The sequence below is a fragment of the Erpetoichthys calabaricus genome, chromosome 18, assembly GCF_900747795.2.
Source record: "Erpetoichthys calabaricus chromosome 18, fErpCal1.3, whole genome shotgun sequence".
NCBI classification, from domain to species: domain Eukaryota; kingdom Metazoa; phylum Chordata; class Cladistia; order Polypteriformes; family Polypteridae; genus Erpetoichthys; species Erpetoichthys calabaricus.
In genome coordinates this window covers 54,542,765-54,567,098 of record NC_041411.2, presented here as the reverse complement: position 1 = coordinate 54,567,098, position 24,334 = coordinate 54,542,765, and the positions used below count along the sequence as shown (strand labels likewise).

At 38.9% G+C, this 24,334-nt stretch overlaps 1 protein-coding gene across 5 annotated transcripts in view; it reads left to right on the top strand.

Moving 5' to 3' along the window:
- atrip (ATR interacting protein) overlaps positions 1-24,334 on the top strand; it is a 142,090-nt gene that overhangs the window by 20,160 nt on the left and 97,596 nt on the right. For all 5 annotated transcript variants that reach the window (XM_028824990.2, XM_028824988.2, XM_028824991.2 and 2 more), the window contains 2 exons: positions 3,319-3,489; positions 3,787-3,905. In XM_028824990.2, coding sequence (XP_028680823.1) covers positions 3,319-3,489; positions 3,787-3,905 — 290 coding nt within the window. The remainder of the gene's footprint in view (positions 1-3,318; positions 3,490-3,786; positions 3,906-24,334) is intronic.

Genomic DNA, 24,334 nt, shown 5'->3' with positions numbered 1-24,334 from the left:
CTTTCTAACAGAGCTTCTGATATCCTCTGATGAATTGGGGAAACTTGTTAGAAGGATGACTTACTCAGCAGTACTCCATCAATTGGGGTTTATAGTAGAGTGGCTAGATCAAAGCCACTCGTGAGTAAAAGGCATATGAGATCCTGCTTGGAGTTTGCTAAATGGCATTTTAAGGACACTCTGTGTGTGAGCAAAAAGATTCTCTAGCAGTAAATCTAGTAAAGACCTGGCACTGCTCATCACCTGCCTGATAACATCACTGCTGTGAACCATAGTGGTGGCAGCATCATGCTATGGGGGTTCTTCTCCGTAGCAGGCACAGGAAGACTGGTCAGAATTGAGGAAACGATGAATGCTGCCATATACAGAGAGGTCCTTGCAGAAAACCTGCTCCAGAGCTCACGTAATCTCAGATTGTAGTGATGGTTCACCTTTCAGCTTGACAATAACCTGAAGCTATAGCCAAAATGATGCTAGAGTGGCTTTGATACAAGTCTCTGATGGTCCTTGATTGGCCCAGCTACAGTCCAGATTTAAACCCCACGGAACCTTTATGGAGAGAACTGAAGATAGCAATTTACAGATGATTCCCATCCATTCTAATGGTGCTTGAGAGCTTTTGCCAAGAAGAATGAGAAAAAACTACCCAGGTTCTGACATATTAAGCTTGTAGATACTTACTCAAGGGCGGCACGGTGGCGCAGTGGGTAGCGCTGCTGCCTCGCAGTTGGGAGACCTGGGGACCTGGGTTCACTTCCCGGGTCCTCCCTGCGTGGAGTTTGCATGTTCTCCCCGTGTCTGCGTGGGTTTCCTCCGGGCTCTCCGGTTTCCTCCCACAGTCCAAAGACATGCAGGTTAGGTGGATTGGCGATTCTAAATTGGCCCTAGTGTGTGCTTGGTGTGTGGGTGTGTTTGTGTGTGTCCTGCAGTGGGTTGGCACCCTGCCCGGGATTGGTTTCCTGCCTTGTGCCCTGTGTTGGCAGGGATTGGCTCCAGCAGACCCCCCGTAACCCTGTGTTTGGATTCAGCGGGTTGGAAAATGGATGGATACTTACTCAAGAAGACTTGAAGCTGTAGTTGCTTCCAAAGAAGCTTTTACAAAGTACTGAATTAAAGGTTGGGATACTTCTGTGAGTGAGAGATTTCAGTTTTTTATTTTTAATAAATTTGCAAACTTTTCTGAAAACATGTTTTCACTTTGTCATTATGGGTTATTTATGTGTAGATTGATGGGCAGAAATGGCATATTTATCAATTTAAAATGTACTGTATTGTATTATAAATATAAAGTGTGCAGAAAGTGAAGGTGTCCAAATACTTTCAGAATTCACTGTATTTATTAAAAGGTTTAATTTCTTTTTGTCTGTTAGAGCAGCATGTGAAAACCACTTCACCTATTCCTACAAAACTTTGCAGTTATTTCTGGTGTAGTCTAACTTAGAATATAAACTAATAACATTTTTTATTCTCTGCTTATAAATATGTAGTTAGACATAAAACCTGAGACAGCAACACTACATATCCCATTTGGATTAATAAAGTATCTATCTATCTATCTATCTATCTATCTATCTATCTATCTATCTATCTATCTATCTATCTAGCTATCTAGCTATCTAGCTAGCTAGCAAAAAAAGGTAAACAATGTCCCTTTTTGAAAGTGCTCAGTAGGATTGCCACCTTATGTAGTTATTTACTTTATTTAAAATCTGTCTATATTATCTTAAATTTCAGTGAAATAATGGACCAGCGAAAAGAGATCAAATATATTGTTCGGATTTAAACTTTAAATCGGAGACTTGTACATCATCTAATTCATGTTGCCATCAGGGAAAAATAGTGTTTCTTCCCAATGAAGAGGTGTATTTGCGAGAATTAAAAGATTTGTTGTTTGGTGAAAGTGAAATCCTGCGAGAGAAAATTTCCTGCCCTGTGAGACAAGATCTTACGCAAATAGATTTGAAAAAGTCCTGCCCACATCTAAAACATTTACAACCACGTACACGGTTCAAATCATTTCTCATTTGTGTGAATGCTATTGTCAGACACAGTTTGTGTAAAGAGAAAGAAACGATATTCACTCACGGGCAGTTATACGTTGCGTTGTCACGATGTAATTCCAAACATGGAATCAAAATTCAATGTGATATTGACGAAAAGGTAAAAGAGAGAATTGTAGATCGTCTAATTCGTGTTGCCATCAGGGAAATGTAGTGTTTCTTCCCAATGAAGAGGCTTATCCGCGAGAATTTAGTTTTGTTGTTTGGTGAAAGTGAAATCCACATATGCGAGCGGCAGACGTGAAGTTGCTGACACGTAGTGCAGGCAGGGGGGTTGGCGAGCGAAGCAAGCACGGGGCAAAGCCCCCTAGTTAAAATAAAGTGGAACCTCTGTATGTCTATTTTAACATTACACAAAAATCTCCTTACCTATTTTTAATTATAGTATTGTCCAACTTTGAATATATGCTAATATAATTTTGTATTTTCTGTGTTTAATTATCTAGAAAAAAAAACTTGACACAACCTCACTAAAATCTGCATTTTCACTGAACGTTTGTGCATTTTAAACTCAGTATCTCCAGAACACAATGATATTGATGTGATTTTTACCTCAAAAGAAGTAGAAACGATTGTGTAGCAAAACAACAGTTTCATGTGTTTATGTTGGTCATAGTAATTGTAGAGAATTTTTAAGTATTTACGTATGTTGAGAAATATTTTTACTTTTGCCTCTCAGTAACTTTGTATCAAAATCTGTTCCTCTTTTTCTGAATGCACTTTTTTGGACAGTCAAAAATGGTCATATTTAATTTTTGTGTAGTTCAGATAAGAAACGAGCAAATAACTAATTTGTGATAACGTCCATGCTTGAGCTGTAGTAACAAAAGTCTTTTGAGATTGCGGGAGTGAGAGTGGATGAACACTTTGCTGGGATCTGCCAGGAGCGCTTCTCAGGGAGGAGTAGGAAGAAGGTGTGTGTTGCTCCACACTTAATTATCTCTCAGTGACTGAGATGTACATTACACCTGTGGTGCATTCCACACATGCTATTTAATTTTTATTTAAAGAAATTATTCATAATTATATATTTTTTTCTGCATATCATAATCCTGCTCCGGATAAGCAGATTTAAAAAAATGGATCAAGGCATGTTCAGATGCTTAAAGATCATTTTCACTTAGATTTCACTTTTCATTTTTTTTTGTTCTGGTTATCTGTGATTTTTGTGTACAACTTGCATGCAGTCACTGGTATCATGGGCATTTGTCAAGTAAAATCTGTGCTTGTCTGTTTTTTTTTTTACTAACTGCAACAGGTGAAAGAAACCGAAGAGCATGTATTAATGAAAATGGGTGAAATCAAAGTATTGAGGGATTCCTTGAGGCAGCTAGAGCAAGAGCGTGATTTTCAGAAAAGATCTCAGCTCCTGGTGGAGAAGGAAAAAATGCAGTCACAATATGAGAAAGAAAAAGAGCTTCTGAAAAAGGTTGTAGCCTCATCTTATCTTATTGTTTGTTACTGTAGTCATATCTACACATGTAATGCAAGTGAAAGCCGGAATCTAAACTAATAAGTTTGCTATCTTATTGATGTGGTATTGTAAAAAGAGGGAACTTGAAGACTGGTGTTAATATTTACTTACACCTGTGTTTCATGAATATGTTACGTGTAAAGTTGCTGCTTATTCTGCTGTTCTTATGTTAATCATGCATTGTCATGTTTTAAACAGCTTCTTAAAAAAGCTTACATACTGTTTGCATACATGTTATGATTGCTTTGACAGGTGCAGTCACTGCAGTCTGAGCTCCAGTTTAAAGATGCTGAAATGAATGAACTGAAATCTAAACTTCAGAACTGTGAACGACTGACAAAATCAGTATTACCATCTACTTCAAAAAACAGGTGTGTGTTTCCATTTCCATTTGTTTGTGGATAAAATAACAGTTGAATTTTTAACTGGAATACTATGAAAAATGTGTGACTTGCAGATAAGTCAAATGTGAAAATTGAAAATGAAATTGGTTATGGAAAACATAAACTTATTGATATGCAAGATATGATCAAAAACAAAGTCCTTCAGAATTTATTGAAAATGCTTGCTAAAATTATCAAAATCTTTAAAAATCTGCCTCTTCATTATTTGATTTTCCAAAAAGTCATTCAGTTTTCATTTGCTGTATCATCATTATAGATGCATTCATCACTATCTTCCTTGTCTTCTTCTGTGTCAGTGGTGTCTTCTCCATTGTCTTCATATATTGCATCATCTTCTGTTCCATTCATGGCATTGCTGATGCCACACTTCAAAAACGAATGGTTAACCATTTCCATTGGGATAGCTACCCATGCATTGTTTACCTATTTTGCTACCACCTGTATATCAGGCTTCGCTAGATTTTCCCATTTCCCTTCTGTTTCCTTAAGAGGCATTAGCTCTCCAGAAATGTGTTCTTTTCAATTGCAGCGTTTTAATTAACCTGAATTTAAATAATTTTAAATAAAAAAGGTATTATCCCCCCCATCATGCAATATGACGGTTACAAGATTACATGAGAAGTATAAAGGATAATTTAGCTCTTTACTGACGGTTTCACACGGCATTACAAACGGGAAGCTTATGACAGACTCTATCAAGCATGTGGGTGTCTTGACCTACGCAGTCTGCCATCTTTTGTTGCCACACTGAAAGGATTTTCACCGGACGGAAGACATAATCTTCTGCCCGGCAGCTTCAAAGTGTTGGTCGTAGGTCCATCCTTATATTCTGGTTGCTCCATGTGCAGGCTCCTTCTCTTGGATCCAAACAAGGACAGGAAAGGACTCGAACCCCACCTTCAATAATACAGGAATAGCACAATGCCTACATACAGTTCTCATTCTCCCAACAAGGAAAGAGGATGGTGTGCTGACAGAAGACAGAAATATACTAGTCTGTCTTTAGGCTGACTATTCAATTCTGCAGTTGTCTTTGGCTCTCTAGTCCTGTGCTTGGCTCAGCAATTCTAAATGCTAATGCTGAGCCCCTGTGTACCATACTTGGTCTGCCTGTATGAATGAGTCCATAACAGTGGGCACAGAGAACAATGACATTTAAACTTAATAATAAAACATATTATAACACCTTCCCATTTTTTAACTCGTCCTCACCAGATGTCATCCATTCCTGCCACATTTTTCTGACACTGTCTTTAAACCGTTTGTTCAAACATACTTCATTTGGCTGCAGCAATGATGTTGGGATACCAGTTGTAACAGCCAGAGTCATCATTGTTGATCTCTCTTCATGTTTGATATTTTATGCACTCTGAACATGTCCACAACAAGAAAGGAAGGTTTCTTCTTGAGGATAGCACCAGGTCATTTATCCCAAACATCCTTAACCTATAATTTTGTACCATCCTTGTCCTCCCAGGCCTATCGTGGCAACGGACGATCGCCCTCCCTTGGAATTTTTGCTTTGCTTTTGTTTTTTTTCCCCAAGTTAAAAAAAAGACTGAACATAGTTCTGTTAGCTGAACAGGAAAGAACCACAGTGAAGCGAACCACTTGCAACTCAGATGCACCCACTCGTGACACACTGGCAGTCACTCAGTGTTTGAGAAAGAATGGTCTAATGAATTTTATTCATTAATGAAAGTTTGAATTCTACCAGTGTCTTGTAATTGTATAGAAAATAAATGCAGCAGTCAACATATATAAAAAAAAAATTTGAGCTCCAGCCCACTGAGCCTGATTTTTTGGGTCTATTTGGATTAAAATTCTTGGCTTATCCTTGAGCATATACAGTAAATGTTTCATTTCATTGCTGTACGTGAACACACTAATTAGAAGGAAAGCTTCCTGTATGATTACTTATGCGAGGGGTGTTCAACAATTTATCTACCTGAGTATGAAAGAAAGTTGCAAGCATGTTAACAAACAAGTCTGGGCATTTTGTGACAGGTCTCAAGGTTACTCAGTGTGAGTCTTAACATTCCAAAAGACAGGATGTCAGGAGAGTCGTTGTGTGAATCAAGTAAGATAATGCTATATTTGGAGCAACGTTCAGTGATAATATTTCTCACAAAAGAAGGGAATAACCTTGAATGCATGACTGCAGTTTATGGTGAGTCAACCCCTTCATCCTACAAAGTAAAATTTTGGAGTAAGATTTTGTCTCATCTTCTTTAAACTGATTAGAATAAAATTACTTATAGTAGTGCTGGGCGGTATGCCCAAAATTCTATATCACAGTACAGTAATCCCTTGCTATATCGCGCTTCGACTTTCGCTGCCTCACTCTATTGCGGATTTTATATGTAAGCATATTTAAATATATATCACAGATTTTTTGCTGATTCGCGGATTTCTGCGGACAATGGGTCTTTTAATTTCTGGTACACGCTTCCTCAGTTGGTTTGTCCAGTTGATTTCACACAAGGGACGCTATTGGCAGATGGCTGAGAAGCTACCCAACCACAGCGCGTATTATGTATTAAATAAAACTCCTCAAATATATTGTGAGCACGGGGGCTGTTTGCATCCCTAGAGGACACGGCCGCTCCTCAAAAAACGCTGAAAGATTGCCTTCACAGTGCTCCCTTCTTTGCTGGGCTTACATGTGGCTGCTTTGCAAGCGATATGCTTCCCGCATGGTGCTTCGCATACTTAAAAGATCAAACAGCACGTATTGATTTTTGATTGTTTGCTTTCCTCTCTCTCTCTCTCGCTGTGACGGAGGGGGTGTGAGCAGAGGGGCTGTTCGCATACTGGCGTAGAGGAAACGGACGCTCCTCTAAAAAATGCTGAAAAATGCTTGCTCCCTTCCTCGCAGCTACTTTGTCCTGCGGTGCTTTGCATACTTAAAAGCCAAACAGCCCTATTGATTTTTGACTGTTTGCTTTTTTCTCTCTCTCTCTCTCTCTCTCTCTGACGCGCACTCCTTTGAAGAGGAAGATATGTTTGCATTCTTTTAATTGTGAGACAGAACTGTCATCTCTGTCTTGTCATGGAGCACAGTTTAAACTTTTGAAAAAGAGACAAATGTTTGTTTGCAGTGTTGGAATAACGTTCCTGTCTCTCTACATCCTCCTGTGTTTCTGTGCAAATCTGTGACCCAAGCATGACAATATAAAAATAACCATATAAACATATAGTTTCTACTTCACGGATTTTCACCTTTCGCGGGGGGGTCTGGAACGCAACCCCCGCGATGGAGGAGGGATTACTGTATTTTTTTTCCCATGCATGAATGGATTTTAACCATATTTTTCACTGCAGTAGACTGGCGTAGAATAACCTATTCCACTGTCATGAGAATTGTACATTGTACAAAAAACATTTTAATGTGTACACAAATATTATACAGGTTTGCATGGCCCCATAAAGTGATAGTTTTCAAGAGGGTGGCACTAATGAAGAGAAGGAATCACATTGCATGACAGTTTCAGTCAAAATATAGAACCTTTTTATTGAACAAATTTTTCAAACATATTTTCAACCATCCAAAGAGGCATTTAGACTTAGTAAAAATATCCAGAGGTGCTTCTCAAAAGTTGTAATTCGCTGAACATGTCTTAGAAAGGGAATAAATAGTAAATATTTTTTGTAAACCAACTACACTTTCTGTTAATGTTAACAATATCTGTCCACTGACACGTTAGCTATATGGATTGTAATGGCGTTGGTTATCTTGATCCACTGCTTGCTTTTTTTGTCGTAGGCAGTACCTCTAGCAAACGCATCTACAAGCGACGTCTGACTCAAGTGTCCTCTAGCTTTTTCAGTTTTACCTGAGGACGTGGAGGGTGCCAATCTTGGTTTCATACATTCATGGTACTCCAAAGCATGTTTGCGGCTAAGGTGGTGCAGCAAATTGCTCGTGTTGCCGCCTCTGGCGACAACTTTAGCTTGACAGCATTTGCAGTAAATAGTAGTTTGGTCCACATCTGACCTTTTAAAACCAAAGTATCTCCAGAATACAGACACGGCTTCTTTTTTCAACAAAAGTTCTTCTGTGTCATCATGTTCAATTTTATCATCTTCTACAGCTTCAGTTTCAGAAGGTTCTCTGTCCATTTTCACCGCTGAATACCTCCACTAACACATGTACTCCGTTGCATGTGTGTTTAGCAGTGTAGCAGTGAAAAATGTCTCCCCCTTAAACAGTTTCCCGGTGCTCCATGTTCTGAACGTTGTTTAGGCTATTTAAACTAGTGCTGCAGTATAAGAAAAATCCATATCATTACAAAAATTAAATCGGTTTTCAGTATGAACCGGTATACCTCCCAGCACTAATGGTGAGGAAGCATTGCCATAAGCTTGCCATTCTTTCGTCGATATTTTTTTTTTGCAGCTGAGTGCTAATCTCATAAGAGCTTGAACAGAAAGACAGAGACCAAAATACAGGTAAAATTCCATTACAATGAATATCTTTACAACAAAGTATTTTCATGGTCCCGACAGCTTCCCCATATGACACGAGTCTATAGAAATCTCGTTACTACGAAGTACATTCAGCAGATACTTTCATTACAACGAAATGCACAAAAGACCTTGGAATGCCTGAATGAATCATCCACAGAGCAGTTAGTTCTGTGGCCGCAGCTCAGTTGTGCACAATGATCCCCAAACAGAAACAGTCATTTTTTTTTCTTTCTTCGAACTTTCCTCATACTGTGTTTTTTTTTTTTGCCTTTTTTGTTTCCTGCGGTTTTCAGTGATACCTTTTGCTTATTGCTCGTCAACATTTGAAAAATATCCATTGGAATTTAACTCATTGTCATCCCCCTAGAAAAATGGCAGACATGAAAAAACGCTAAGTTATTAGAAAAAAAAACTTTAATTTTTTGCAACTCTCGATTGCGGCAAAAAGAAAAAAGACGTTGCCAGTGAATTCACAATTTTGCCATCAACACTGTCAACTTTCTTGAAAGACAGAGCAAAAAAAGAAGAAAAATCTCGGGTAGCAAACGTATGTGTACTGCTGCATTTGAAGACGTCGAAAAAGCCGTTTTTATGTGGTTCAGTGATGCTCATTCAAGAAACATTCCTATTGATGCGGCATTCATTCAAGAAAATGTGAGGTTTCTAAACTCTCTCGGGACCTCCTCCAACTGGACAAGATGCCGAAGAGCGTCCTGAAGTGCGATCACTGCATCTGTATGGGGCAATAGCTGGCTCACAGATATGCTGTGTCTCTCCGCCAAAGTAAACAGAAAAGATCTTGATGGGTGATGCAAGGTTAGGAGCGCGTACATTGTAAATGCAAATAACAGGATTACTTGATCACTGACCTGCATGACCCTGCCTGACTGCTGTGTCTGTGTATAGCAGAATGGCAGATCACGCTACAATAAATAATTGTGCCGTTCCTGTTTCAAGCTGAATAAAGCTGGTTTTGCTAAAGTACTGAGACTCAGCCTCGTGTTTTGGGGTGCAAGACAGGGACTTATAGCACGACCCCAATCTTTTATGATTTGCTTCTGTGGTGCTTCACTGCACCGCTGTGAGCCTCCTATTGCCCTGCTCCAGCAACGGACATACAATCTTCCACAGACGCTGCTATCGCGCTTCTGGACACACTTCCGCGTGTCGTGCCCATTGGGTGGGGAGTGGGGGGGGGTCTCAAAAGTGTTCAGAAACCTCACAATATGAAGAAGAAATAATGATTCGGCTCCTGATTGATAACTGTGCTGCCTACAACATGCTTCTGCATTTAGATAATGTTCGCGTTGAATTCCTCCCACCCAATTGCACGGCAGCGCTTCAGCCATTGGATTTGGCCATCATTCGCACACTGAAAGTGTATTATCGCAAGGAAATGCAGAGAAAAATTCTCGTCAGCATAACTTGTAGGCAGGAGGAGATTAAAATTAACGCGAAAGAAGCAATTAAAATGATTGCAAACGCCTGGATACAAGTTAAAGAAAGCACTATAGTGACAAATACATAATCTCATTACAACAAAATTTTCGTCACAACGAAATATTTTTTAGGTCCCTGGGAGTTCGTTGTAATGGAACTTTACCTGTATATATATTTTTTAGTGTTCAAATAATTCTGCAAAGAAGATATATTATGTAATACATTTAAAGAAGCTTCCCATTCATGAAAGACAATTAAAGAAAAATTATTTACAAAATACTCAGAAACTAAAAAGTAACAAATAAAATATATATACAATTTTTTTAAGTAAAACTATTTTATGTACTTTAGTTATAAATGCATTAAAAAGCAAAAAATACATTTTTGTTTAACTACAATTTTCGATGTTATATGTGACTAAATAAAATCATGGGGTGCACATAAATGAATTATTCAATCAATTAATAGAATAGCTACTTTCATCATAAAATATAAAAAAACAGCAACATTGTAATTCCCAATTCATTCAATCAATTCACAGAATAGCTGCTTTCATCATAAAATATAAAAAACAACATTGTGATTCCCCACCATGCTAAGTTATTTTTTGCTTTTTAGTGCATTTATAACTAAAGTAAATAAAACTGGTTTGCTTAAAAAAATTTTATGTATGTTTTTCGTCATGTGCTCAACAAAAAAGTTGTTTGCCTGCCTATGGAAAAATCATTTCAGATAAAGGAGCACTGGAATCATGGGGTAGAAGGGTCCTTTCATGAGATTGCCTGGCCCAGCGCTGACTCAGTTTAAAAATGGCCAGTAGAGGAAAGGTGGCTAGTTGTCAAAGGTCTTTATGAATCTGACTGTGTCTGGCTTGTCCAACTCCTTTTCTACAGGAGATGGCAGTGGTTCTACAGTTACGTGGGGCAAAAAAGTATTTAGTCAGCCACCAATTGTGCAAGTTCTCCCACTTAAAAAGATGAGAGAGGCCTGTAATTTTCATCATAGGTATACCTCAACTATGAGAGACAAAATGAGAAAAAAAATCCAGAAAATCACATTGTCTGATTTTTGAAGAATTTATTTGCAAATTATGGTGGAAAATAAGTATTGGGTCACCTACAAACAAGCGAGATTTCTGGCTCTCACAGACCTGTAACTTCTTCTGTAGGAGGCTCCTCTGTCCTCCACTCGTTACCTGTATTAATGGCACCTGTTTGAACTCGTTATCAATATAAAAGACACCTGTACACAACCTCAAACAGTCACACTCCAAACTCCACTATGGCCAAGACCAAAGAGCTGTCAAAGGACACCAGAAACAAAACTGTAGACCTGCACCAGGCTGGGAAGACTGAATCTGCAATAGGTAAGCAGCTTGGTGTGAAGAAATCAACTGTGGGAGCAATTATTAGAAAATGGAAGACATACAAGACAACTTGTAATCTCCCTCAATCTGGGGCTCCACGTAAGATCTCACCTCGTGGGGTGAAAATGATCACAAGAACGGTGAGCAAAAATCCCAGAACCACACGGGGGGGGGGCCTAGTGAATGACCTGCAGAGAGCTGGGACCAAAGTAACAAAGGCTACCATCAGTAACACGCTACGCCGCCAGGGACTCAAATCCTGCAGTGCCAGAGGTGTCCCCCTGCTTAAGCCAGTACATGTACAGGCCTGTCTGAAGTTTGCTAGAGAGCATTTGGATGATCCAGAAGAGGACTGGGAGAATGTCATATGGTCAGATGAAACCAAAATAGAACTTTTTGGTAAAAACTCTACTCGTCGTGTTTGGAGGAGAAAGAATGCTGAGTTGCATCCAAAGAACACCATACCTACTGTAAAGCATGGGGGTGGAAACATCATGCTTTGGGGCTGTTTTTCTGCAAAGGGACCAGAACGACTGATCTGTGTAAAGGAAAGAATGAATGGGGCCATGTATCGTCAGATTTTGAGTGAAAACCTCCTTCCATCAGCAAGGGCATTGAAGATGAAACGTGGCTGGGTCTTTCAGCATGACAATGATCCCAAACACACCGCCCGGGTAACGAAGGAGTGGCTTCGTAAGAAGCATTTCAAGGTCCTGGAGTGGCCTAGCCAGTCTCCAGATCTCAACCCCATAGAAAATCTTTGGAGGGAGTTGAAAGTCCATGTTGCCCAGCGACAGCCCCAAAACATCACTGCTCTAGAGGAGATCTGCATGGAGGAATGGGCCAAAATACTAGCAACAGTGTGTGAAAACCTTGTGAAGACTTACAGAAAACGTTTGACCTCTGTCATTGCCAACAAAGGGTATATAACAAAGTATTGAGATGAACTTTTGTTATTGACCAAATACTTTTTTCCACCATAATTTGCAAATAAATTCTTCAAAAATCAGACAATGTGATTTTCTGGATTTTTTTCTTCTCATTTTGTCTCTCATAGTTGAGGTATACCTATGATGAAAATTACAGGCCTCTCTCATCTTTTTAAGTGGGAGAACTTGCACAATTGGTGGCTGACTAAATACTTTTTTGCCCCACTGTAATTGATTGACAGATATTGTTTTTCATTTATGCTAATTAGTTTCTACTTTTTTGATATATTTGAAAAAATCTGTCTGTCATTTGATAGTTCTGTATTTAGTGAGTGACAATCTGTTCTTTTAGTTTGTACTATTGTATTTCTGAGGTGGTAATGATAGATTGGCTCTGTGAAGAGGATTACTTGTTTTCTGTGTTTGTATATTGTATTTACCCCATTTTTGACACCCATTGCACACTCAACCTACTTGGAAGGGGGTCTCTCTCTAAATTGTCCTTCCCAAGGTTTCTTCCATTTTTTTCCTACAAGGGTTTTTTTATGTTTTTTGGGGAGTTTTTTCCCAAAAAGGCTTGCGGCAGGCCAAAACAAATAGTGCAGTGGGACCAGACGGCATATCAGGTCGGCTCTTAAAGTCTTGCTCTAAGCAGCTCTCCCCAGTTTTTCACTTTTTAACTGGTCTCTGACCTGTGGTATTGTACCTAATCTGTGGAAACAATCAATCATTACCCCTGTATCTAAGGTTTCTAGGCCAAGCTGTTTAAATGACTATAGACCAGTGGCACTTACATCTATTCCAGTGAAATGCTTTGAACACTTGGTAAAAAACATTTTAATGACAGAGACAAAGTCTTTTCAAGACAACAATCAATTTGCATATTGTGCAAACAGAAGTGTGGAAGATGCTTTGCTTGTTATCTTACATCAAATCTATACCTTTCTTGATCAGCCAGGTTCATATGTCAGAGCACTATTTTTGGATTTTTCTTCAGCGTTCAATACTATACAGCCACATATACGGATTGGGAAATTAAACAGTATGAATGTAAACCCATTTATCACACTATGGATTCAGAACTTTCTTTTAAGTCGTTCACAGACAGTTAAAGTTCAGGACACTTTTTCATTAGTCATTCATTCAAACACAGGAAGTCCACAGGGGTGTGTCTTATCATCATTACTGTTTACTCTGTACACAAGTGACCTGAGACAGAACAATGACCACTGCTCCATTATTAAGTATGCGGATGACACCATGATCATAGGATGCATATCTGGGGAGGATGAAAGCCACTATCTAAATCAAGTGTACTGTATGGTAAACTGGTGCAATAAAAACTCTCTCACTCTGAATGTAAAAAAGGCCAAAGAAATGATATTTGATTTTAAGAGACAGAAATCTGTATGTTCACCTATTGTAGTTCTGGGAGAGAAGGTAGAAATAGTGAATGAATATAAATACTTAGGAACTTACCTAGATAACAATCTTAACTGGAATACAAATACAAAAAAATTATATTCTAAATGCAACCAGCGCTTATTTCTCGTCCATAAACTCAAACTATTTAAAGTAGACAAGGACCTCATGTTGTCCTTCTATTGTAGTATGATCCAGTCTGTAATCACTTTCAGTTTCATTGCCTGGTTTAATAGTCTGAGAAACCAAAACTCAAAAAAGTTCCAGCAGATTACAAAGTATGCAGCTAAAGTTATTGGGGCTGATGTAGATGATTTGACTACTGTGTGTCAGAGGGCAATGCTAAAGAAACTGGAAATCATCTCAACTGATGACAGTCATCCATTACATGTAGAACTAAGCTTCAGTAAATCAGGAAGGATAGTTGCTTTGAAAACCCACACAAATCGCTCCAGAAACTCCTTTCTTCCTAGTGCCATACGACTTTTCAATAAGAAATATCGGAGATTATGTTTAAGGTTTTGATATATATCCTGTTACCTTTTTTTTTTTTTTTTGTGTAAATATCCACATTACTAACCGAGAATGCTAAACCGGATGGACGCAGGGACATCCGGCAATGGGCCGTGGCCGCAAAAGACGTACTGCGCAGGCGCCCCACAAATCTCCCAAAAGCAACGGGAACCGGATGGAATGCAATGTAAAATAAGAAATGAGGCATCGCGCACACAAAAAAGGAGTCAGACCACAGAAAAAAGAAGTCAGACGCCGTTGCACACGAAACGGGACACACAAAGAGGAGGATTCAACAAGCCCCTAGCACACAAAAAAAAAGAAGCCTCGAGCACCACACAAAGCCCATTGGACACGAAACGGGACAGACTACAGCCATAGCACACGAAACGTACACAAAAAAGACGATTCAGACCCTCGACCACAGTAACATAAATAACAAATGACACACAAAGCCCCATTTCTAAATGAACCGTCCGTATTAAACATACGTCATCTCAACACGTTCACACTATGCAGCATAGGTGGATCTCATTACAATAAGGCACTATTAACCGTTCAACCGCAGAAAAGGCTCCATATTAACAGTGAGTGCGATCCTCCTTATTACTTATCCATATTTATCACGCTCAAGAACAAACAAGTCATAAATTCACGATCACGGGTACAAAACGATACGGCTCGGATAACGGGACCAAACACAATTCACACTATGCAGCATAGGTGGATCTCATTACAATAAGGCACTATTAACCATTCAACCGCAGAAAAGGCTCCATATTAACAGTGAGTGCGATCCTCCTTATTACTTATCCATATTTATCACGCTCAAGAACAAACAAGTCATAAATTCACGATCACGGGTACAAAACGATACGGCTCGAGTAACGGGACCAAACACACGAACCCGCATGAAAAAAAACGATACACTTCGGCTCCAACGCGCTTCTGAAACTCTGGAAGAAAAAATGTCTCGGCTCCAAAAACACAAAGCTCAACTAACACAGTTACAGAAACGAACCCAAATGGACAGACACACTGAACGTGGACGCATGCAGCGCGTGTCTCACAGTACTGCATCGAAACAGGCACGGCTTCAAAACGAAACACCTCCCGTCTCAGACATACAGAAACGGCAGCGAGGGGACAAAATAAATAAACGCAGACGTCTACACCGCGCATCTCAAATGCCGGAAAACAAGCAGGCAAGGCTCCAAAAAGAGAAAGCTCAACTGACCGACATACAAAACGGGCAAGGCTCAATACAAACAATGCACGCCGTAAACTACAACGGGCTTCTCACACAGCACAGGCAAATCGATTACAGCTCCAAAACAACACGTCCCAAATACTGGACATACAACGACGCGCCTCTCAAACGGCACAAGCAAAACATACACGTCATGGACATCAACGACAGACACCTGCTAAACGATTGCGCCAGTTAGCTGACAACGCGTTCAATAATGAGTCCACTATTCAGGAAAATTCATTGGGATTAATGAATGTCATTTGCAATCATTGTCATTCACTTAACTTCCCTGAAGAAACAACTGGCAATACAAGTAATGAATTTACACGTTGTTATCAAAACGGTCAAATTACACTGCCTCCTTTACATTCATATCCTGAATATCTACAGAAGCTTCTAACTAACGATGTACCTGAAAGTGAAATCTTTATGAACTGCATTAGATCCTACAAATCGGTATCCACTATGAACATTAACAGTGGCACTGCACATGACATCCGTCTTGCAAAACTGTTAATTATTGATGAATGTACAATGGCATCCACTCACTTACTCAACACCATTCATAAACTTCTACAAACGTTTGTGAATAATAATATTCCCTTTGGAGGAAAGGTACTTTTATTAGGAGGAGATTTTAGACAGTGCTTAGCTATTGTTCCACATGCCATGCGCTCAGCTATTGTTCAGTGCACCTTAAAATACACAGACAATTGGCATTGCTTTCAAAAGATACAGTTAGTACAAAACATGCGATGTCCAGATCCAGATCATAACAATTGGTTATTACAACTAGGAGATGGTACACTCACCAATACAGATAGACTTCACCCAGATATTATTACAATTCCTCAAGCCTTTATCTGCGCCGACTTAGTTACAGACAGATTTGGAACAGCAATCTCATTAGACCAAATGCCCCTTTTAACACAACGCACTATATTATGTCCAAAAAATATTAATGTGGAAAACATAAATACCCAAGTCATTGCATTACTTCCTGGAGAGACACAACTCTTTCTAAGCTCTGACAAACTTGACTCTGATCACGACAATAACCATCTTCATTGACCTTACAAGTTCTGACCTGGAATTACCTTTTACACTTAAACGGCGTGTACAAAGAAATTTTCCAATAAACCTTTACACTGTGCCACACACTTTATTGTTTGCTTTCTATTTGCATCATCTACACCTTCACACTATTCTATATCTCATTCATACATCACGCTCTTTGTCATTCCCAACACCAGGGGTTGGCGAGCGAAGCGAGCAGGGGGCGGAGCCCCCTAGTGTTTTATCTAACTGCCTTACCTTAACCTTTTGTTATTTCTGTCTGTTACCTGTTATTAGATGCAACCGAGAAGGCAAATTTCATGTTTTCTTGTGTAAACATGACTAAATAAAGAAACCTAAACCTAAATCTTCTTAGGGAATCAAGACAGAAGTGTGGTTGTCAAAAAGCAGGGCCTGCTAAAGCACATTGTGGCATTCCGTGTGTGATTTTGAAGAATTAAATGCAAGAAATAAATTACTGTTGTTTCTTTTCCTGTAAAGTGCCTCATTGGGAGACTGCCATATTTGATAGATAGATAGATAGATACTTTATTAATCCCAAGGGGAAATTCACATACAAAAGATAAAAAAAACCACAGAGCTGCTGAAAAGGCTGCCACTCTCGGCAGCGCCTGAGTGTTTGAATCAATTTGTGATCTATTCTTGAGCTCTCGCTAATTAACTTTGACTTCTTCTTAGTCTCCAATTTATTTTTATGGAAAAGCTATAAAATAATCTGTCCTCTTAAAAACAGCTTTAGAGTTTTCCCTAAAGTATTCCTGCAGAAACCTTGGAGGATGTGTTAGTCTTTAAAAGATAATCAATTTGTTTGGAGATGAACTCTGTAAAGTTCACATCTGCTAACGACAGGAGGCTAAGACGCCAGATACAAAATTAGTGTGTAGGACATAGTGATTCAAGCTCCAAGATAAAAGGAGCATGATCAAAGATGACAATAGTGTCGTACTTACAATATTTGATAGTTAGACAATGATAATTATCAATGAAGAAATAATGAATTCTTGAGTAACTATGATGTACTGGTAAGAAGAAAGAATATTCTGTTGAATTTGGATTCAGGAATCTCCATGGGTGTGTTAAGTTATAATCCATTAAAAACTTTGATTTGTTTTTTTTTTTTTTCGATCTTGTGTTTACGCCACGTTATGGTGCATGATACTGAAAATGCAGACAGACTTCCTATAGTACAAGCAAGGTTGGGGAAAAAAAATAAAAAAAACATTCAAATGACAACTCATGTTCAAAACACGTAGTGTTTTCAAATAGTGATGTTTTCATGTGTGAATGTGTGTGTGCATGTGTGAGAGAGGCAGAGACAGATTGAATCTCATTCAAGTGGTTACTGGAATATAAAATAAACACTTTTGCAAAGGTATAATGAAACAAGTGTGCCTTTATTCAAGAATAAACAAATGAATAACAAAAAATTGAAGTGACAACAAGATACCAAGAAAACATGATTTACCAGTGTGAATCTAAAACGCTAGTGTGGCGAAGTGACTTCAGCTGCAGGTGGAAGTTCTCGTCACACTTTATGGTGCCAAGGAGAGTTGCGTTGCAGTGCAGCAGTCTATTAGCCAGCAGAAGTGCTGTGAAGAAGCTGTCTGTTGTTATGGTTCTGCCTTTGTCCAGTCTGATAGTCTTTGCCTTGAGTTGTAACTCAAAACATAGTTCTCAACAAAATGTTGCCAGATGTCCAAAATCGCTTCAAATCTGCCGTTTTTCACACGTTCTGCACAGGTGTCTTTGTTGTCAAAGTGCAGATGCCATGTGGTAGTCTAATAGCAGTCACGGGACATCATATCTTTGATTGCCGGTACAACAGATAGTTCTGAGCAGGTGTCAGCCACAGCACCAACTGTGGTCATCACTGCTCTTCTGAAAAGAATGGAGATAAATGTCATCAACTCAGAGAGGAAGAGGCAAGTTTGTTGTACCACATAAATGTCGCTGTCAGAATAAAACTGAATAATAAAAAATAAAAAAAAGTGCTAACTTTTACATGTAGGCAAAATTTATACCAGGTGTTACAGACTCAAATTAAATGTGTGTTTTTATTATATCTCTCTATTATAAAAAAAAAAAAATCTTGCAACAAGACATGATCTTTTGAAGAGAGACACTTTCACGTCCTGTGCTGTACGAAATGCAGATCACATAGTTATTGTAATAATAATAGCAACCGCTCAATACTTGGATTTACCCTGTACAACTCCAGGCACCTCACACTCAGATAAGGAGCCTTGGCTTGAGCTGGGAGAGCTTTTTCCCCCAGGTGAGCTCCGTCAAGTGGGGGAGGGGTGGGTTTGGTGGGATAGCAGGCTGGTTGCTGCTTGTGCTGATCAACACATTTACAAAACAAAAAAAACACTAATGGAGAAGAATGAAGGAATTAAAGGTGGGCCAGGATTACAAGTTTTTTTGTAGGCTTCAGGGATTCTAGTTGTGAGGGATAGCTGGCCAAATATTCCGGTCCACACCTTCAGGCCGCCAGATGGAGCCCTCCCAGCAGCATGGAAGATCCCCAAATTCCAGCAGGGCATTATGGACATTGTAGTTTTTATAAACAACCCTGCTGGATACTGTGGGGACCACCAGGAGCCGCTGTAGGGAGGCTTACAGAGTGCTATGTGCCCTATAACCCAGAAGTGCGTCATGATCACATGACCGGAAGGAACGACGTGCTTCCAGGTTGAAAAAAAGGACTTTTAATCTGACCCGGAAGTGATGAGGACTTATGGATTGTTGACTGGAACCACTTCCGGGTCAGGGGATATAAAAGGACTGTGGGAAAGCCCAGACACTGAGCTAAGCTGGGAGGAAGGGTGGCTAAGTGTCTGGGAGAGGAGGATAGAGAGTATTGTGTAGAGAGAGAATTGGTATTTGTATGAGTAGTGTGGAGTGGAGGGTGCTTAGTGCACGTATTTATAATAAAAAGAATAGAACTTGTACTTTCACCTGGTGTCTGGCGTGGTACCTGAGGGTTCAAGAGGTCAATAACAACCTCTACTGCTACAAGTGTTAACCTTGATTTCATGATATTGCAAGGTTTTATGGCTAAGGAGCTTATCATTATGTTGGCACTTATAAATGTGGGGTAAAAGGGATATATAAGAAGTAACTTGCTCTCTTTCCCTTCTCCAACATTCTCCCATTTTGCCTCCCCAAGTGAGGCTAGACCACACTTAATGATAATGTTCTATCAGACGGTTGTGGCGAGCGCCCTCTTCTATGCGGTGGTGTGCTGGGGAGGCAGCATTAAGAGGAAAGACGCCGCACTCCTGGACAAACTGGTTAGGAAGGCAGGCTCTATTGTTGGCATGGAGCTGGACAGTTTAACATCTGTGGCAGAGCGAAGGGCACTCAACAGGCTCCTATCAATTATGGAGAATCCACTGCATCCACTAAATAGTATCATCTCCAGACAGAGGAGCAGCTTCAGCGACAGACTGCTGTCACTGTCCTGCTCCACTGACAGACTGAGATCATCATTCCTCCCCCAAACTATGCGACTCTTCAGTTCCACCTGGGGGGGGGGGGGGGGGGGGGGGGACATATTAACATTTAACATTATACAAAGTAATTGTCTGGTTTTCACCTGCATTATTATCATTCTTTAATTTAATATTATTTATTGTATCAGTATGCTGCTGCTGGAGAATGTGAATTTCCCATTGGGATTAATAAAGTACCTACCTACCTACCTACCTACCTGCCTGCCTGCCTGCCTGCCTGCCTGCCTGCCTGCCTACCTACCTACCTACCTATATCAGAGTCCGCTGACATGCCAAGAGACTGGGCACATTCTAAGCAATCCACTGGCGCAGTAAGGATTAAATTGCAATATCTTGTGATGATAGTACAGTCTAGATACAGTAAACCTTGTGAATGATGTTAAACAGTCTCCTGGAAAAAAAAAAAGGAAAATTGTATCCTTTCCGTGATGTAACAAAAATAAACCATAAATTAAAGCAGGTTCATACACATATATAAATTATGCATGTGCCTATAAACATAGCGGCTCCCATGTACACTTGTATTAAGCCTGATATGATTTTCTGTTGCTTAATGGTTACCCAGATGCACATTTACTAAAAGATTATTTTAAAGATTTTTACTAATAGAATAAATTTCAATATAGTAACTGAAAAAAGGGACCAAAAAGAAAATAGAGCATATAGTTGCAGCAGACATTATATTAAAAGATAGACCAGATTGAAAGCAGATTCCTTTTTGCATTGCCAAGACACCATACTACTCATGTTTTAAAAGATATCTTTGTAGTTCTTTTCCTTCTTCTTCTTCTTCTGGAGAACTAAAGATATTGAATTGGCCATTGACTATCAATTTCAGTTTAGCTAGAAGCAAGGGGCAATTTCTAATTTTAGCTTTGCATAAGCTCTGTTTGATGCTGTACAATGCAGCTGTTGAAAGAGAAAAATCTGGGTAAATACAAATACGGCTATTTTCAAATATAATCTCTTTTTGTCTAAGAATCGACATCAAATTTTTTAACCTGCAGTTTGACTAATCTGACAGTCATCCTTCTAGGCTTTGAAGCAGTCATCCAGTTTTCTGTTTAGTGTGAAATTAAAGCCTTGCCCTTTTAAGATGTGAACTGCCTGTTATAGTTTAACTTGATTCCTCCTTTCAACTGGAAGATGCATCAATTTTATGGGTTTGTAGTCTCCAAATTCCTGAGTAGAAGGAATTTGTCACTTGAAGATTAATTTGTATGTTAAGCAAAACATATTTCTAATACTGTTTATGTATTAGTCGAAGTGACAAAGAGAAAATACAGACAAGTTCACTATTCTGCCTGTTGGACACAGTATGGTTCTAGGATATTTGGTCAGAACACACCATAGTGAAATCATCTGTGATTAATCATGGCCAGTTGAAAAGCAACTATATAAGTAGGTAGTTTTAGTGTTGTTTTTCAGTGCCAGAACTTTGAACACTTGAGCACTTCACTGCCAGGTGGCTGTAGCATTTCTAGATTTTACTTATTTTAGATAATGAAGATCATATTGTAATAATACATGGTTTATTATTGTTTTATTATTATAACGAGCACAGAAATGAACAATTATGACACCATGCTTTTGTTTTAGCCCTCTTTTACTTAGGTTTGTTTACAGTGGCTTGCAGAAGTATTTAGTGGCTTGGCTAGTTCTGTAATTTTACTGAATAACAAATCAACAACAACAACAACAACAACATTTATTTATATAGCACATTTTCATACAAAAAGTAGCTCAAAGTGCTTTACATAATGAAGAAAAGAAGAATAAAAGACAAATAAGAAATTAAAATAAGACAACCTTAGTTAACATAAAAAGGAGTAAGGTCCGATGGCCAGGGTGGACAGAAAAAACAAAAAAAAACTCCAGAAGGCTGGAGAAAAAAATAAAATCTAAAGGGGTTCCAGGCCACGAGACCGCCCAGTCCCCTTTGGGCATTCTACCTAAAATCCTACACAGGTTTGTTTTTGTAAAATAGGGTCACAATAAAAAAAAAAAATAACGTGTTCTGAAATAAAAATATCACAGAAAGAATCAACATATGGCATTGAAAAAAGAATCAGTGTCCAAGTTGTGTGCACCCTATATATACAACTCTGAATGTTAGACTTGTGAAAATTACTCCATACCTCATGCCTAGACTTTGTCATGTTTTAACTTGAAAAGGACCAAAATAATCAACTCCTGCATTGGGGAAAAAGGTGGTTTGTCACGTAAGAAGTGCTTTTTTTTTTTTTTTTTTTGCAAATCTGCCATTTTTTGCTTATGTGCTTTCGCGTTGTGTCTTCTTTATGTTGCACACTTTGAAATGATTTTTCTGATAGTTGAGTTTGCTTCCAGTATCCATTACTTCTGGCGTAGCAGTGCAAGCATATAGTTGTGCCCACAATGTCCAATTTCTTAGTGAATGTTCTGCAATATAAGAGAAGCAATATGTGAACGCTTTTGGAGAATTGTAGGATGTTTAGCTTCTTCAGGAATTGCAGCTTTTTTGAGTCTGCCTCCGACTATTCCATCCTGTATGACTAGGTCAAGGTTAAAGACTGTTTTGTTTTTACCAGAGCATTTATCCTTAAAGCCTTTATTCTGGAAATTGTTGTAGTTGCTATGCTTCTATACTTCTGAGGCATAGAGCTAGGAGATCTTTTGCCAGCTTTATGGTTGCAACTGACTTTAAGCAGTCATCTATGTAGAAATTATGGAGCAAAGTGTTAACGGCTTCCTCAGGAAACGTATCTCTGGCATCTTCAGCTGTTAATCGCCAAAAAATAAGAAGTGCAACTAGGTGAAGAAGTAGTCTTCCAAGTGTTTTCTTTGATCACCACAAAAAGTGTAAAGGATCAGTGTCTTTATCTGGAACTTTAACTTGGTAAAACATTAATGTCTGCCATTATTGCCACTGGCTCCTCTCAGAATCTTGTAAGGATACAAATGAGTATGTTAATTAAGTCAGTACCTTTTAGTAGTTGTTCATTAAGTGATGCAGTATGTACAAAATTTTCCATTTTTCACTTAGTACTCCCAGTTGCATGTGATATACGCGGAAGCACGTACCAGAGCAGAGTGGAATATTGTAGTCTCTGCAGCAGTATATTGTTTCCCTTCTCTGCTTGTGTAGCAAACATACTACACATCTCTTATGAGATGTCTGCTCAGTATGCAAACATCTCTCTTATCCTTCCACTTCAAAGCCATCAACGTATTTCTGAATGCAGCAGCAACTTCTCTCAATTTCAATTTTTTTGTCTTCACAGATTTTGGCAGGTCCTTCCTGTTTGATCTTACTGTTCCTAATACGTCAATTTCCATCAAATTCAAAAACTCATACAGCTCGGGACTGCTGTAGTAATTGTCTAGTCCTATCAGATAATCCTGATTCAGTAGCTTCTCCACAAGTTGTCAGCATAATCCGTGACGGTTTTGTAAAACTACACACATCAACACCTCCTCCATCGTTTACAAGTTCTGTATCTTTTCCCGTGTACATCATCATATTCCACAACATCCACTTTTGCCTCACAAAGCTTATAGGATTCCATCTCAAAACGTGATCTTTTTTTCGGAATGTATATCATCCACCGTAGATGACCTTTCCATAGCAGTAAACTTTCATTGATCGAAAGATCTCCCTCTGGAATATAACTTCCAGAAAATTTTCGAATGCAGTGGTCAAAGAAAGGTTTGATTTTATACATCTTTGGAGAAACTGGTCCGGCGTCACTATATGCTTCATTATCAAATAATACGTAACATACATCTAATTGCTACACAGAAGGAACAAATCTCAAAAAAGAAACTTGTAAAGCTCCAAAACATGGGTAAAATTACTAACTGAATTACCACTCGCAAAATAAGAGCGGTAATCAAAGAAATTTCAAATGTTCAAAACACGCTTGTAACTTTGCACACGATAAAAACTGCGAAGGTACACTGCTGAAAGATGTTTTTCCACTAAAAATAAATGCCAAAACTAAATCCTTTTCCCTTAGAAATGTGACTGAGGGCAAGTGAAAGAAAAAGTAGTGTTAGGGGTTCTTTGGTCTTGAAACTACCATAAAACTTTCACCCAAGTAAAGAATGTCTGTACCTCTGCCACTATGATCACCAAGTTCAAAAAAATCATACTAGACGGTAGAACCACGCAGAGCACAGATCCGAAGGAATTCACATTCCCCGAGGGGGAAAAAAATCTTTTTATTAAGCATGTCTATAGACGCTGTCCCAGATTGAGCTTCGTCTTTGCAGAGCGTCAACATGCTTCCTATTAAAGGGGCTAATAGGAGACATGATTGAAGTGTTTAACATTATGTCAGGAATTAGTACAGTGGATCAAGACTTACTTTAAAATTAGTTCATCTTGGTAGGGGTAAGTTTCATACAAACATTTGAAAGTTTTTCTTTAC